The 16,165-nt window shown below is 50.0% G+C and overlaps 1 protein-coding gene across 2 annotated transcripts in view; it reads left to right on the top strand.

The window, feature by feature from the left end:
* Positions 1-16,165, top strand: part of itpk1a (inositol-tetrakisphosphate 1-kinase a) — a 32,671-nt gene that overhangs the window by 9,845 nt on the left and 6,661 nt on the right. For both annotated transcript variants that reach the window (XM_048973788.1, XM_048973787.1), the window contains exons 4-7: positions 8,688-8,813; positions 11,702-11,819; positions 14,417-14,515; positions 15,226-15,266. In XM_048973788.1, coding sequence (XP_048829745.1) covers positions 8,688-8,813; positions 11,702-11,819; positions 14,417-14,515; positions 15,226-15,266 — 384 coding nt within the window. The remainder of the gene's footprint in view (positions 1-8,687; positions 8,814-11,701; positions 11,820-14,416; positions 14,516-15,225; positions 15,267-16,165) is intronic.

Here is a 16,165-nt window from a genome sequence, read left to right as displayed (position 1 = left end):
GAGCTGCTGAGGTCTCCAGTCTGTCCTGGGAATCGTCCCAAAGTAAGGTTTGCTTTTGTCTGGGGCAGTATAGACCTCTCTCTATCCCCGACCCACATACAAAAATTACAAGACCTCCCCTCCCCCCACAAACAGTGATATTTAATTGTGTATGGATTCCGTGTCATGACGGATTGCAATAACAGGCTTATAGATGTCAGGCTGTGGCCCCGGTTCCCTGGCTCTTCAGTTCCTTGGCAAAGCAGATTTCTGGATTGTATTGCATTTCTATCGATTCTAGCTGTATCTGTATTGCATTTCTGGATGCAGCAGCTGGCACTAATGAGGCCTCATTGTCACGTGACTCTGTGTACCCCGGCTTAGCCCTGCGGGTCTTCATGTAAGGCTGTCGCATCCAGTTAAAGTGCTGGGGAGGTGTTAAGGGGAGGAAGGCTATGACGCAGAAAGGAAGAGTAAGTAAAAAAGACAGGATGGGTTTCAGTGTTCAAAAGAGGCAAGGCAACGCTGAGCTAAAAAGCATTATCCGTGGATATATTGCTTTGTTGGGATATTCGGTGCAACAAGGTAAAGTTGTGCGGAATAGAGCTGGTAGGGATTAGGGTGGTGCATGTCAGGATCTGTGTGTCCTAATCCGCCGTGCCGAGGCGGGCCTCTGCCAGCCTCTGAAATGGCTTGTCCGCCATCTTTGCCAAACGCTCGCCAACAATCTGCTGGCACAACCTGCGGTGCCACCGTTTGCCCCTTTCGCCAGCTGGCATTGCTTTGAGGTGTGCATCTATGAGGATTTGAAAGCATAGCCTCCCCCCAGACTGGTTTGGTGTGGGGGGGGGGGGGGGGAGAGAGGGGCTGCCTATACTGAGCTATCAGACCTCATCACCGATGGTCGGGGGTTCAGGTTGGATTCTGAGATCTTCCAGATGGCTCCATGACTCTTTGCTGTTACGGAGGTCTTATCTACCTCAGATGGTACCTGAACGTGATAAGTTCTGACAACTCGTTCAAAGTGCGTAACTGATGGTGGAATATGGTGGTGGAAAAACCTGACGCATCATTCCCCATACCAGGGTCTTTCGGCGAGGGGTCAGTCTCTCTCTCCTAGACATCTAGAAGGACTGTATGGAAATTTCCCAACATGGCTGAAGGTTATAACCTCTCCCAGTGTTATTGCTTTATAGTTCTGTAGATATAGATAAAGTGATTCCTGGGATTTCACTGAGAAGCCCTTCTTGGGTGAGGCGAAAGCGCACCATGGGTTGGGTTCTGGTTTCGTTCACCGATTCCCAATGTCCTTTGATGTTCTCTGTTTATCAATTAACGTTCCTTGAACATATGTTAAGGTAAATGATTGTTCATCATTGTCTGTTTGCTCATTGCGTTCTGGGGTGGAAGTCACGTGTCGAAAGGGGAACTCTGGGTCTCTCTTTATGATACGCCTGTTGTGTAATACCTTTCCCCACATATGCTATGTTCTGGTAAGTCACATGGGTGCCGGTCATTAAAGGGGCGACTGGATAAAATCTACCATTTGTTTGAAATGCATGAGAACTTGCATCCGTGATTCCGGACAGGTTTTTGTTAGCTTGAAAAGTTCTGTCCTGGGGGGGGGGGAGAGACTGGGGGGGCCTGATCCTGTTCAATTTTGGGTTCAGTCTGGTGCTGGCTTGCTGTCAGACTGCACCGAGTCCAGCATGTGTACACGGATCGGCATTTTGAGCCTGCTGTCGGTGGTTGCCCACCTTCCGTCATGAGCTGATTCACCTTAGCCGCAAAGTGCCTTGAGAAGGGTAGGTGTGTTCAGTGGAGCAGGGGGGTGGAGAACAATGGCATTCTCCTGACACCACCTGGCTCTGACACACGTACCAATCCGATGTTTGCATAATTGATAAGGACACGCAGCTGCAGTCAATATTTTATGAGTTGAGACAATTGGCCATTATGCCGCCCAGCGTGGGGAACCGTCAAGCAGCCCCTTATTGGTTGACGTCAGTCACCAGATGACAGTAACCCTGAGGATGTTTATCGTAGCGTTTTGCACTTTGGTGTCGTGTTCACTTGCAGGAGAAGCATGAACTCATCCTGGATCAATGAACCCCTGTAAAATTTTATGTAGGACATCTTTACTAAGTCTACAGGTTCTTGTTGAACCCCTGTTATTTACAGAATCTTTCCTTTATCGGTCTATCTTGTTACTGGGGATCATTTTACCCAGTGATGTTTAGACCTTTTGGTTGCCTGTTTTGCTGATACGCTTTACTGACATTGAAACTAGCGCCGTAGAAAGAAACTGCAAACAAGTGGCACTGAGAAGATTGGGTGGCAGACATGCAGCAGCCCCGACTGTCTTCCAGCTTCCCATCTGACGGATCTCTACCTCCGGTCGCCCCTCCCTCATGGCCACAGCCTATTTACAGAGAAAGTAGGCCAAGGAGCACGATTCCTGCTGCAGCTATGCTCTGGTCTACCGGTATGGAGGTGTGGGAAGACTAGAAAGGAGGCTCAGGGACTGGCCACACAGGTCGCTCAACATGAGGAATGCTCTGGGCGCCTGACCCAGACTTCCGGGGTCCCGGAACTAACCAAGACAAAAGAGCAGCCCCTGTGAACGTACAGCCCCCAGACAGGAAGCTCTCCTCTCTGACAATCTTTTACAATGGGAATGTTGATGACATTAAGGTCATTGGTTCCCATTCCAGAGCTGAGCTTAGGGTTAAGTCCCTTACCAGTTATAATTGTTGTAGACCCAGCTAACGTAGAACGTTCCCAGCAGTCTAGCCAACATTTATGTAAAGGGTCTTCCCAAAGTTCCTACTCTAATGTTAATTTTACACTTAACAAAGGTTCTGTCAGTGTTAGCAGCATAACATTATGACCTGAACATCATTGTAACATAATTATTGTTCAAAATCCACCCAGCCTTGAACCAATAACCTTTTGAGATGTAAAGCAACAACGTGACTCGTTCCACATCCTATTAGTTTGTAATTATACATTATAATATACATTTATACATTAGTGGGATAACGTTCTGGGAACATCAGAAACACTGGACACTTGGAATGGTTACATACCTTAATCGTAACGTTCCTACAACTTAGCTTTGAAGGCTACGCTCTGCTGTTACAGTTTAGTAGGTCAGCTTATGTAGACATTTTGCAAAGCTCTTCAGTGATGGCTCTTTGCTCTGGTAGGTTGTATGAACATGCAGTATCTGTTTGTTCATCCATCATTGTACCTCTACAAGTGCGTTTGTTTGCTGCACCATAAAAACCATGTGGGCAGGACTAGATCCACCTTTGCCCCTGTTGACAGAGCAGAGGTGACTTAACCCAATACAGGGTGGGACAATTATCAGTGTAAGATGAGGTATGAGGCTCATGTGTTTTGAATGAATGAGGGATTGTGTTTGTAATCTGTGGGGCCACCCAGCCCATAAAAGTGTTTGAAAGGGATGAAGTCGTTCTACTATACTAGCCTTAGGACCCCAAGTAGATGATTTAAGGACCTTTTGGGTGCATTTTTTTCTTCTTCTTCCTCTTTTGAGATGTTTTTCCCATGGACTGGGAAAGACATCAAGCCATGTTTGTTCTACTGCATTCGTCAGAGCAGATTTATTTTAGACCTGCTCGTGAAAGTTTACTCCTCGGCTCATGGGGCCAGATGCTTTGTGACATTGCGTGACTTGCTATACGACCAGTAATAATAGCTCAGTTTTGTCAGAATTTCATCAAGCTAAATCTGGGAGGATGTCTTAAGGCAGGAAGGAAATACCGCAGTTTTGGAGCCCACACTTGATCGTAGACACCACTTAGTTCTGGAGTGGGTAGGGTTTGTAGGTCATGTCTGTGATATTGTTATCTTATACCAGCACGTGCTATGATTCTGTAGTCTCCTGCCAAGCCACGTGAAGGAGACGCATGCCTTTGAAGAACCCGGAAGGTGCTCGTTGACTTGTCAGCGCTCTTGTGAGAAGCTGCGCGTGACATTTTCAGATCTTGGTGATCATCTAAACAAAACAGCTGTACATGACGTTACTCTGTTCCCACTGCCCAGACGCGCTATTTTGGCTCCTACCCTTTGGTGTTGCTCCGCTCTCTCTTCCGGGTTCCATTTTCAGCATCTTGCCTAGGAAGTACTTGTATTCACATTTGGCAGCTTAAAAAATATAGAGAGCTTGTGACTCATTTGTGGATATGGGGTCTTAAAACATGGGTGTATTTTCTGAGTGTCACCAAATTGGAGCACTTAAAATGGACCAACATGGACAATTCAATATGTTGACTCTTCTTGCTGGAAACACTCAGTAGGCTGAGTGATTCCTAGTATCATGCAAAGCAGGTCCTCGTTAGTTCTCTCTTTTTCACACTGAGTCTTGGATCCACATAGAAGACCCTTAAACCCCTGTACTACTGTAGGCCACATCTTGTCCCCATCACCCACAAGCAGCCAAATGTACCAGAAGCTCGGTGGAAGAGTTGTAACCTCAATGTCCATAGATACCTCTAGTCTGACTCTTGTTAGCTAACATGCTACTAATGAGATTATGGGTCAGTGGGACTACAGAGTATGAATTGAAAGCATAGTAGGGTTTTGTGTTGAGTATTTTGGTGGAAGGTGGGCAGCGTGGTGGTGCAGTAGTTGGCGCTGCTGCTTCACAGCAAGAAGGTCTTGGATTCGGTCCCCGGGTCGTAGGACCTTTCTGTGTGGAATTGACACGCTCCTCCCTGTGTCCACGTGGGTTTCCTCCAGGAGCTCCAGCTTCCTCCCACGGCCTAAAAGCGTGCAGGCTAGGTTGATAGGTGAGTCTAAATTGGCCCTGTAGTTGTGTGAGTACGTGTGGTGTGTTGGTGACCGCCCAGGGTTGGTTCCTGCCTGCTCCCCCACGCAACCCCAATTGGGATTAAGTGGTTACGATGATGGATGGATGGATGGATGGATGGGTGTTGGTGGAAGGTACAAACTGTTGTAAGTGGGAGTAGGAGAGGAGCGCAATACACTTCAATAAAACTGTTGTGGACCTTAAGTGTTTACTTAAAGGGTGTGATGCAGGAGAATTGATAAGGGAAGACTTGGTCACCTGGCCAGCCATCCAGAATGTAAACCACACACTTCAGTCCACCCATTCATTGAAGTTTAAGATTACTTCCATAACAGGTTTAGAACAGGAAGGTAAGGCAATGTCTGTCTGGTTATTCTTGTCTCTAAGGTTCCGAAAGGCTTTTTATAGAAAAGCATCAAGGAACTACAGTTGCATAAGTTCAGATTTGTGTGTATACAGTAAGTGTTGAAGGAAGCCTGTTATTTAATTAGATTTAAGCAAAAAAGGTTTAAAGATTTTTAAAATGTAGTTGTTTACATGTAGTTGTTTACATGAAGTTTCCAGTTTATACCAACTTTAGTCCATGTATGTGGTGCAGTATCTAGCTCCAGTTTTCACTCTGTAAGCAGTCTCCCAGTATTGCTACAAGCAACGTTCATCGTCTAATGTCTGAGGGGGTCACTGAGGATCGTCAGAGCTCAGGGCGAGGGTGCTGGCATTGTAATCAGAATCTAATTAGTCCTCATTAGTCCCGCTTGCTATGTCTTGGTTCGTTCAGTCAGAAGATCCTGTCCTGTTGAGTTATTTGTCGTCTAAGTGCAAGTGCATGGAGAGCTGGAATTGGCTTCTCTTCAGGTTAGGATTGATGCTTCCGAGTTGATGAACATCAATAAATCTGCCTTAAGGGCAAAACTGCACTGGGAGAGCATAACTCTAGGACAGCCCAGTGGGAGGGAGGTCAGCTGATAGTGGGGGAGACGTTCTCGGGCCCAGTATGCCTCAGATGTGGAGTAGTGATGTGGAGACTGAGCCTGAATCTCCCACAGCCCTATAGATGTCGGGCACGGCTCTGCGCTTTGATCTGCGTGCCACCGCTGAGATGAAACAGGGCTGTGTGCAGCAGAGCTGTCCGTACTGCCCATGTCTGCTCACCCCAATGCCTGTTTGCAGATCAGCCCTGCAGGCAGCTTTAGAAGCCAGAACCACAGTCATGGCTGTGTGACCTTGAGGGTTCAGCTTTGGTGCTTTGGATGGTCTGTTCTCTGATCTGAAGGGTCCCAATTTATTCCAGGTATTCCAGCTTTTTTCATTGCGGAGATTTGACATCCTTCAAACAACATGGCTGCCCCCCCCCCCTCCAAACACAGTGACGGCTGCTGCCATCTGCAGTTCTTTGTTTGGCTCGCTGGACGTCAGTTGCCCCATGGCACCCAGGCCCTGCATGGTGTGACGCATTTGCTCTCTTGTCTGCACTTCATCACTGCCGTCTCTGTCGCCATCGTCAGCACTCTCGTCCCTCCATTGCTTAGACAGACGACCTGGACATCATCGTACTTGTCACAGTTCCGTTACGTTTCCCGGAGACTAGTGGGACTTTCCCACCCAGTCTGGATGCTTTAAATGTACCGCGCTGGTTTCGCGCGAGCCTCCGGAACTCTTGGGACACAGCGATCCGGTCCAGTTTTGCTGGGTGTGAATAGAACCCCAGAAATGGTGCATTTGGGTCATTATGAGGAGGTTTTGGGAGAAGCTGCTGATTTCTGCTTTCTGGCTTTTCCTCTGCTTCCTTTGTCCAGTGCCAGTGCTTTTACGCAGTGAGTCCAGAGCCAGTGCTTTTACGCAGTGAAGACCACAGCCTGAGTCTCTGACTCATGGGTAGCCATCCTGCCTCTCTGGCTGTGGTCATCTGTACTTAGCTGTTGGGGATATGTGGGGTGGAACTAAAACCTGATATCTTCTCCAGGAAATGGACTATTGCAGGGGGGTGGATTGTGGAGGGCACAACACGTGGGCATTCTGAGCAGTTGAAGGGGGGGTACCTGGGAACTGTTGCCAGGCAAATGAGTTCACCTCCCGGTCCCAAGATACAGACCTCCACAGCGGTGCCCAGGGAAGCCCCTTCCCTCCGTGGAAGAAGCTGCTGGAAGCCGCCCAGCTGCCAGGGCCTCTGCTGACCCAGTGCCGTGAGGCCCTGTCCTGTCTGAGCACATGCTACTACATATCATAAAATATCCTGCTTAAAATAATTTGACTGCTACACACAGGAGAGAGAGAGTTGGGGGGGGGGCATTTCTGAGAGAGATGGAGAGTGAGAGCAAAGGAGGGTAGTGGTGGTATAATTATGTCTGAAGGATAATGAGCTCCTGGGGGGGGTCAGACTCCTAGAGCCTTGACTGTCTGTGTGGGGGACAGAATGAGCTTGTTAACTTTGCTTATTTTGCTTCCTGCTATTACTCATTAGTCTTTTTTATCTATTAGCCGCCGTTTTGAACGGCAGAAGCTTACCAATCCCTTTATACAGCCGGCTGCTTTCGCTATGGGGGCTGCCGTTCTGTGGTCCCCGTGAGCTGGACGTCGGGGCCCCTTCACCAATCCACGACTTGGGTCCGTGTCTGATTAAACACGCGCAGGCAGACGGGTGTGATCGGTTGGCCTCAAACTGCCCCAAGGCTGACAGGGCTGCCCTCTGCAGTTTTATGACAGAAGGTGGGCCTTTAACAGCCTTGATTCTCATACCAAGGTGCAGGCACGTCCTCCGGAGACGAGGATGGCGCTGGAAGCTGGCCCCGGATCTGGTTAATGAGTTATGCACCTGGTTAGCTTTGAGGTGTAATGACCAACCAGGTTGAAGGTAATGTTGTTAGAGTGCGGGTCCCTTTGCGTCAGAGCCCTAATTCAGAACACTTGGTCATTATTCTGGTTGCACTTACCCTGCTCTAGGTGTGTTGGTGCTGTCACTATGGTTACTCCCGGTCCTGTCAGATGGAAGATCTCCCCCTTAGCCAATAAACGCGGTCTCCCCTTCGATTGAAACACTGCACTAGCAGCATGATGCTAACCATGCTAGACGTTACCACCGCTGACAGCACTGTTTGCAAGCTCTCTGCATGGTCCCGCTACGCTAACAGTGCCTGTGTGCAGGTTCTTGGTGTGGTAGCGCTGGATTAGCAAGGCCTGTTTGCAGGCTCTCAGGGTACAGTGTTCCGCTGGCAGCAGCTGAGATACAGCAGCCTGTTTGTCTGTTCGGGGGGGGGGGGGGGGGCACTCCGCTTTTTCTTCTCAGTCCCAGAATAGCTCCTCGTTATCAGGCCACCTCCCTCCATCAGGAAGTACACCAGCCCCCCCCCCCCCCCATCCCTACCCCCACCTCTCCCACTTACTTTGTCAGGCCCAGCTGGAGGCAGCGGGGAGTCTGAGTTGGGCGCAGCAGACGCGCGCGGTGCGTGCTGTCGAGAGGGAGAGCCGTACCTCCGCCGTACCTCCGCCGTACCTCCGCCGTACCTCCGCCGTACCTCCGTATACTGAAAGCCCGGTGACATCATGGGCTTCTGTAGAGAGGCACAAAACACACAGACTCGGGCCTTTCTGTGAAACCACAGCGGCTCCATTCAGGCTAAGCCACAAAAGGAGTACAGTCTCTACTTTGTGTCGTGTCGCGTTCGCCCCCCTCGGCAGCCCCCCTCGGATCCATCCCTGGCAGTCGCTGGCACTTGTCAGCACTAGGATGCACGTCGATGCATTTTCCCCAGCACTGTGTAACCCAGCTGACAGGTGGATGTTGCCCTTAGCTGGGTGTGTCAGTCAGGCCCGTTACCTATTCTGGATTTGTATCTTGGCCACGTGTGATGTGCCCGTTACCTTCTCTCTCCAGCTCGACCTCAGCCAGCCCCTGGAGGACCAGGGCCCTCTGGACGTCATCATCCACAAGCTGACCGACCTCATCCTGGAGGCCGACCAGAACGACACACAGTCTCTGCTACTGGTGCAGCGTGTGCAGGTGAGCCCGTCTGCCTGGCCCCCGCCAAGCTGGGGGTAAGCGGATAGCGTACTATTGTCAACTCCTGGTGTTCTTCCGGAGCGAGGCCCACAGTCCACGCCTACACCGGCGCAGGCCATGGAGCTGAGGTGCGAACCGTTCGCATGGTTCCCGTTTTCTGCTGGAAAGTGCAGTTAACACGGCTGCTTCTGGAACGTCTTTGCACAAGAGCCTCTGTCAGGTGGTCGCTCCAAAGGGTTCGCCAGGAAGGGGGGAAAAAAGAAAATGGTGTTTCCCTGCCCCTTATACGGTGTCCAAGCTTCAGAGAAGAAACGTGGGTAGCTGATGGGAAGCTGTAGACCGCAGTTCAACCACAGTGATATGTGTGTGGTGTCCATGGCAACAGGAATACAGAGTGCTGGAGTGTTGATGTAGCCTCTTCGGTAGCGGTTGGGGTCCGCCTGGTGCGCACGCCTCCCTCTGTCAGCTCGGCAGCCTTGTGCGATTTTGCTGGCTTGCTTTAGAGTCGCTCTGCTTTGCTCCACCTCAGATCTCGCACCACAGAAATTCACGTAGCCTGGAGCTATTACCTCCAACCAAAGAGAACAGAATTTAACAAGCAGATTTTATCTTATTTATTCATATATATAATATATTGTTTTACTACTTGGGCTGTTCCCTGGGCACTGAGTAACGTTGCACGTGGAGAAATTGAAAGTCAGTGCTTACAGCATCCAACCCAAAGATATGGGAGATGCCCAGACTTTGTGAAGCACTGACTGCCCTAGTGAAACATTTCTCACATTAAACCTGTCAGAGGCACTGAAGCTGTCTGAGAATGTGGTTAAGACAGGTTTTGTTAAGAATCTTTCACTTTGTTCTTATCAACTGGTAATTGTTAGGTTTGCTGCTACAGCGGTTGGGGACCCCCCCCCCCCCCCCCCCCCACACACACACACACACACACACACCTCTTTAGGTTTTAATCACTTGTAGCGCGTAGCTTGATTTCTCCAGCCTAAACTCCGCAGCAGTGATGATCAGCATGTAGTAAAAACCCTGACTTGCTACTTTCACTCTAGCTTGCCTCTCTGTCTCCGTCGATTCTAACTGCAGCACATGGGCCTTGTGGTAGCCAGCGAAGTCTTGCATGTGTCACGTACAGGGCGGTAGCAGGAAGCGTGCTTATAGAGCCTCCTCTGGTGTTATGTCAGCCTGTGGGGACTGTGCTCTGGGCAAGGGCCTCCTGTCAGCTCTGCAACCTCAGGTCATGTGCAAGGTGTTGGTTGGCTGCTGATGCACATTTGGCCAAATTGGATGATCTGAGCTTCTAAATGTGTCTTTAGGTTGGAGGCATCTTTCCGAAATATAACTAGCGTTTCCTCCCGAGAGATAAGCCTGACACCTCCAGTCGAGAAGCCCAATTATAGCACTTTGCGGCAGAAGGCGGCATGTCTACTGCATGAAGATAACAACTGACATTAGTGGATTTTAGTTTTTTGTTGATGGTCTCCAACTTCTTGGTCTTATAGCCATAGAGGGGAAAGGTATAGAATATAGATAATCTATTTTCATTTGGATCTATGAGGGTTGACACATCCTGGTAGGTAGTTAGCTAACGAGGCTCTGCTTCTCATCTCGGCTGGTGCCGGCGATTCCACTCGATGGCGTTTGCTGAGCCCGTCCACGTCCAACTGCGTAATTACCAAGCGTCGAGCCATTTGCCTGTCGCCGTGTGTGTGCGCGCCATGGATTTTATGGTGACATGTTATGACATATTATATAGGTTATGCCGTATTATAGCAAGGCCTGCAGGCATTTAGGCAGGCCGCTTCTGGGTGGTGCAGGTCTTGCGTGCGCTTACATCACCGTAAATAAATAGCGGCTTGCAACATGGCGGTGTCCTATTTTGCTGCAATACGCCGTGACATTAACTGTTTGCCTTTTGGTTATTCTTGCATAAATGTAACTGGTCTGTGGTGAAAGCCTCAGTAGTGAGGAAGCTCACGTGGAGAGTGTGTGTGCGTGTGCGCGTGTGTGTGTGTGTGTGTGTGTACAGTGATCGTGTGTCTGTCGGTGCACGAGGGTTGCCTTTGCATATGTGATAAAATGGGGTAGAGAGGCCACATATGAGAAAGGGAGGGTGGCTTTGGGAATATCATCTGTGCAGAACATAAAGGGTGAAGCGGGGGAGATGCAGTGCGCGTGCGTGTTCCGGCAGGAGACGGCGTTATGTAAGCTCAGCCCCACGCAGATCCGAGAGGTGGGCGGCGGCCCCGGTGACGTAATGCCGTGCATTGGCATAGAGCGGGGGCCCGGCTTTCCCCCCCAGGGAGAGCGCGGGGTCACCGAGGGCGATGTAATTACGGGTTCTGTGCTGGAGGCCTGCTAGGTTTGTTTACAGCTGAAACATGGCCGGCTGAAGGAGGGGGGGCACGGGGGCTCAGTGCCGAGCTGCCGCCTGCGTCTGTCTGCAGCACCGGGTTTGGACAGGACTGTGCTGCGTGTGTCTCTGCTGGCAGTCGGGCCGCTGACGCTTTCTGGCTGATCGCTCGCGACATTCCGGATCCCCAGCGACGCGTCCACGTGGGAGGAAATCTGCTCATTGTTTTTTCATGATCCCTGCTGTCCCCCTTCGCTCGTTTGAAAGGGAATCAGCTCCATGTGTATGAAGCCCCCCCCCCCCCGCCACGTTTAGCGCCGTCGTCCAGGGAGACTGCGACGGCTTTTGGCTTCCAACCAGAGCCGTGCTGGAATCGTGATCAAAGCATGGATCAGGATGTTCTTTCTGAGCTGAATGTTTCGCGATCCTCTGTGTGTGTGTGTGTGTGTGTGTGTGTGTGTGTGTGTGTGTGTGTGTGTGTGTGTGTTTTGACTCCCTAACCTCCATCCTCCTGGCCTCCTTATAGGATTACATCGAGGCCCACCCCGAGACCATTGTGCTGGACCCGCTGCCTGCCATTCGGACCCTGCTGGACCGCTGCAAATCCTACCAGCTTATCCACAAGATTGAGGCTTGCATGCAAGGTGTGTGGAGGCTTAGGGGGGGGTGTCCTTTACCCCGGGGGGGGAGGGGGGAGGGAGGCTGTGGCTCGCTGCTTGGCTCCAGGACAAGGTGACTCAGCCCCGTCACGCATTAAGCTGTGCGTGAACTTCCGGGTGCATGTGTGCCGTGAAGAGGGTCGGACCAAACCAGATCCAGGCTTGTGGCCTCTGACAGCACAGAGCTTCAGAGGACGTATCTCCAAAGGTGTTGGCAGTTAGGTTCCAATATCAACTAAGGCAGGAAGGGAATTTTCCGAAGTTCATTTCTCCTACCCATATAATCACTTTCCCATAATCTATCTCTTACCCTATGACAGACCCGGCAGCCCTTGAGTAAAAGCGGCTGGACCCATTGCCACTGGGGGAGTATGTGTGTGTGGGTGCTACTGTGATCACACTCTCTTTGACAGGGTCTACATCCTAAGCCCTGCGTACGAGTAGGAAGCTTCACACTTAGCAGAACACATGAGTCGCAGTAAATCAGAGCGGGGGAGGTCGATACAAGGATAGCAGGGTGACCGCAGTCCTTGAGACTCACTGTCTGGATGGCGGAGTGATCTCCTTTGCTGGGGAGTCCTGCTCAAGGCCCCAGATTAGGCAGGCTAAAGGGGCCATACCTGGGTTATCTTGCCCCAAAACATTTTGCTGGTTGTTAACACAGGTTGTCACCAGAAGGCTGTCGGTTCAAAGCCCAAGCGAGTCCTTTTGCCGTTCCAGTACTCTGTGGTAGATGCGAGTTGTTTCCTTGGCAAAGCCGACGTCTCTCCATGTGCTATTCCTCGTCATTTAACCTTCTGTGGGCAGCCGTCCCAGAGTGGAAGGTTTACTGATGTTTGTTGAATCCAGCGTCCTCTGTTTATACGCCCGTAAGCCCCTATAAGATTTATTAGTGCTGTCGATGGGCAGAGTCTGCCTTTAAATGGTGAGGTATCTCTGACTTGCTCTTGTGTAATCTTCATCATTGTGCGTCTCCATGCTTTTAAGAGAGAGGTTTCTATAAATGCAGGGAGACATGCGAGTTTTACCAGTTAAACACGTGGGTAACTGGTTTACTTGTTCTGAGGAGGAGTGTAATGTGACTGTGTGTAAAGAGCACTGGCCCCCACTCCTTTCACACCACGCCTTTATTTCTCAAAATATTCAGGGGAAGGGGCACGTTAGGCGCAGTAAGTCTCCTATAGCTGTAGGCCAGCTGACATGTGCTCCTCGCAAAGGTAGCACCAGCGCCGAAGGTAAATGGTCCTTGCAGTAGGACTGATTACACGGTAAATTAAATTAAGAAGCCATAGCACTCGTCACGCAGCCGATTCTCAGCTACCCGCAGATTAGGCCGATTCTTTCATGTGATTGGACATTCGGCATTTCTAATTAAAATAGGACTGTAATCTTCTTAGGGGGTGCCGGTCATGATGAGGTCATCTTTTGGACACACTGGGCTATAGTGACGTGATGGGAGAAAGGGGAGGGGGCGGGTGATTGGCTGATTTGATTTTACGTGCTGAAGGCATCAGCGCATGGGAAAATCAAGGTTTGATGCGTTTGATGTGTCTCCTGTAGGGGGCACTGTTTTGTGGGGGCATACAGAATGTATGAAACGGGCTTGGGGACTCGGCTCCCGAATGCTAAGCAGGTCGGCGGATAATCACAGGCTGTGCTTGTGAATGAGAAGCTTCTGCTGACAGCCAGAGTCCAGAAATGGAGGTCTGAGTCCGAACTGTGCGATCGCTGCAAATGTCTGATCAGGAGGAACATCATCGGGGACATCAGGGCAGGATTAGCCTTGCCTGTCGGTCGAGGGTGTGGCCAGCGCCCCCCAAAGGCCTGCCGGATGTTTGCAGATATGGTGACATTGCGGTTAATGTAGGCAAATGTGAATCAGGATTTTCACAGAATTGTTCCTTATTGTGGGTGGATTCTGGTTGGACAGCTGAAATGTGCTTGTTTACATTGTTTGACATTTGACTTTGGAAAGACCCATGTTTGTGTTCTCTCTCTCTCACACACACACACACACACACACACACACACACCTCTGATTATAGCTGTCACTGTTTTGTGGAGACAGGGCTGAAGCTTCCTCGGTGGTTTGTGTGGCTTTAGTGGAATATTGATCATGTGACTTTCACGCTGTCATGCGATTGGACGATCGGGTCTCACACAACTGTCTGTTTAGAAAAAGGTGCTATTTTCAGATCTGGAACAACGACTGTATAGACATTTAGGTACCTGAGTGAAATTTTTATCGCGTTGTGTCTGGACCTCTAATTTTCTTTGAATTTGTGTTACTCAAGGCCATGGAAGTTCTGTTATCCATTATCAATGCACTGCTGTTGTATGTAGAAATCAATTCACAATGAATCACCAGATAAAATAAGGACTCCTGACATCACTGTCTGCTGGTGGGTTTCCTGAGTTGGACCCATGCGCTACCAGCCCATGATCAGTAATGCAAATAATGAGGTCTGCTGAATAAGTACATAACTCAAAGGTACAACAGCTCCACCCCCCCACAGGGCCAATCCCTTGACCCCGCCGCCCTGTCTAATGATAACTCTTCGCTTGGTGTCTCTCTTACATAGATGACCGGATTTGCTCCCCCCCCTTCTTGGTCCTCAACAGCGAGTGCGGCCCTGACACCCTGGAGCAGATAAGGGAGCACAAGCTTACGTTCCCTTTCAGTAAGTCCCCCCTCCCCCTTTTTTTGGTCTGTGCCTGTGGGGGTTCCCATATCTGCCCTCTGAATCCAGTAATTCAGCTGTTTAACCCATAAAACATTCGTTCGACTGTTCGTCTCTGGAACCAAAATCTTATCCTTGATTCAACTTGCTATCAGACTGCCCCGTATAAGACTTGCCTTTTTGCGTTTGTGTGGGAGATTCCAACCAAAGAGGCTAAATGTGTGATTGTGGAATAGCACCATTAATGCCCTGAATCTGGTATTATCCCGTGCGTCTTGGGGTAGCCCTACACAAGGGGCATGGCTTCGGTCATGTGACTGACCGCTCTCCCCACAGCCCAGAGTGAGGATGCTTTACGGACTGACCCTGAGCTGACCGGGTGGCCCAGAGTGTTGGGAAAAGCCCTGACTGTAACATCCCAGAATCTTACACAGTCTTGAGTCATAGACCCAGATGAGCCCACAGGGTGTCTGATCCGCCCCCACTTCTGCTCATTTATTTAGCTGTTTTCTGGTCCAGGCTGTGACTAAGTTAGGTCGTCTCCAAACAGTCTGGTGCACGGGTGCCAAATGTTTGCCGAGTAAGCCTGAGACTGTGTTTGCATTCTCAAAACTGTGTGTGCATCCATGGGTTGGGGGGGGGCAACGGGGGGGGCTGAACTCCATTTACACACGTCCACTCTTTTTTTTTTTTTTTTTTTTCCTCCGCAGTTTGCAAAACGCGAGTGGCACATGGTACCAACTCCCATGAGGTAAGAGGGCGTGTTGGGGTGAGGGGGTGGTGGGATAGATGGGGAGGGAGACCTTCAGTGAATGTGACACGCCTTACCATATGTTAAGTCGGCCCTCACACCTTGCGCATCGCTAATGCGTGTGGACTCCGTGTGGCTTTGGGTGTGGCTGTTGCGTGTGCTGGTTTGTGTGGAGCTGTTGTTTCTGTTAATCTGCTAAATTGCAGATGAGCATCGCAAACAGAGTGATGGTTTTTCCAGGATATTCTGTCTAGGATCAGTTTCCCTCCCTCCACTGGCCCCCAGGTTAATCTTTTTGTTGGCTACGCTTTTTTTTTTTTCTTCTTTTCCCCCAGTGTAAGCTGATCCTACATCAGGGCCTACGGGCAGCTAGAGTGAGGAGCGTGTTTGCCCCCCCCCCCCCCCCCTTCCATAAGGCTGTTGTTACCCTTGGACTGATCCAAAATTAACTTGGGACCCATCAAAGGGTTAATCACAGTCTGGGAGTAAACAGGAAGGCCGATAAGGCAGATAAAGTCGAACAGGAAGGAAGGTGAGGCTTGGCACAGCGTATCATCGGGAGTCTGTTTCGTCCACGTCACACGAGTGCTGAGTCATAGGTCACTGTTACCACGGAGACGTGAAACAGGTTTTTAGAAGTCTCCGAAAAAGATTTACTGTCAGACATTCAGTATAAGAACAATAAAAATCCTACCCTAAAAATAAACAAGCAGTTTGAGATATTTGATTGCTATAGACATCTGTGACAATATTTCAGACATCTTGCAACATCTCAAGGAACAAAAAGATCATGAGACCTGTGGTTAAAATCCCGCAAGGGCAGAGAGAGGCAGTGAGCGTCAGTTTTGGCACGTTACTGCCACTGGCAGCCGCATTTGATCCTTGAGGTTGATCACACT

The sequence above is a fragment of the Brienomyrus brachyistius genome, chromosome 14 (genome assembly GCF_023856365.1).
Source record: "Brienomyrus brachyistius isolate T26 chromosome 14, BBRACH_0.4, whole genome shotgun sequence".
NCBI lineage: Eukaryota > Metazoa > Chordata > Actinopteri > Osteoglossiformes > Mormyridae > Brienomyrus > Brienomyrus brachyistius.
The sequence above is the reverse complement of the archived record's forward strand: the minus strand, read 5'-3'. Positions and strand labels throughout refer to the sequence as shown.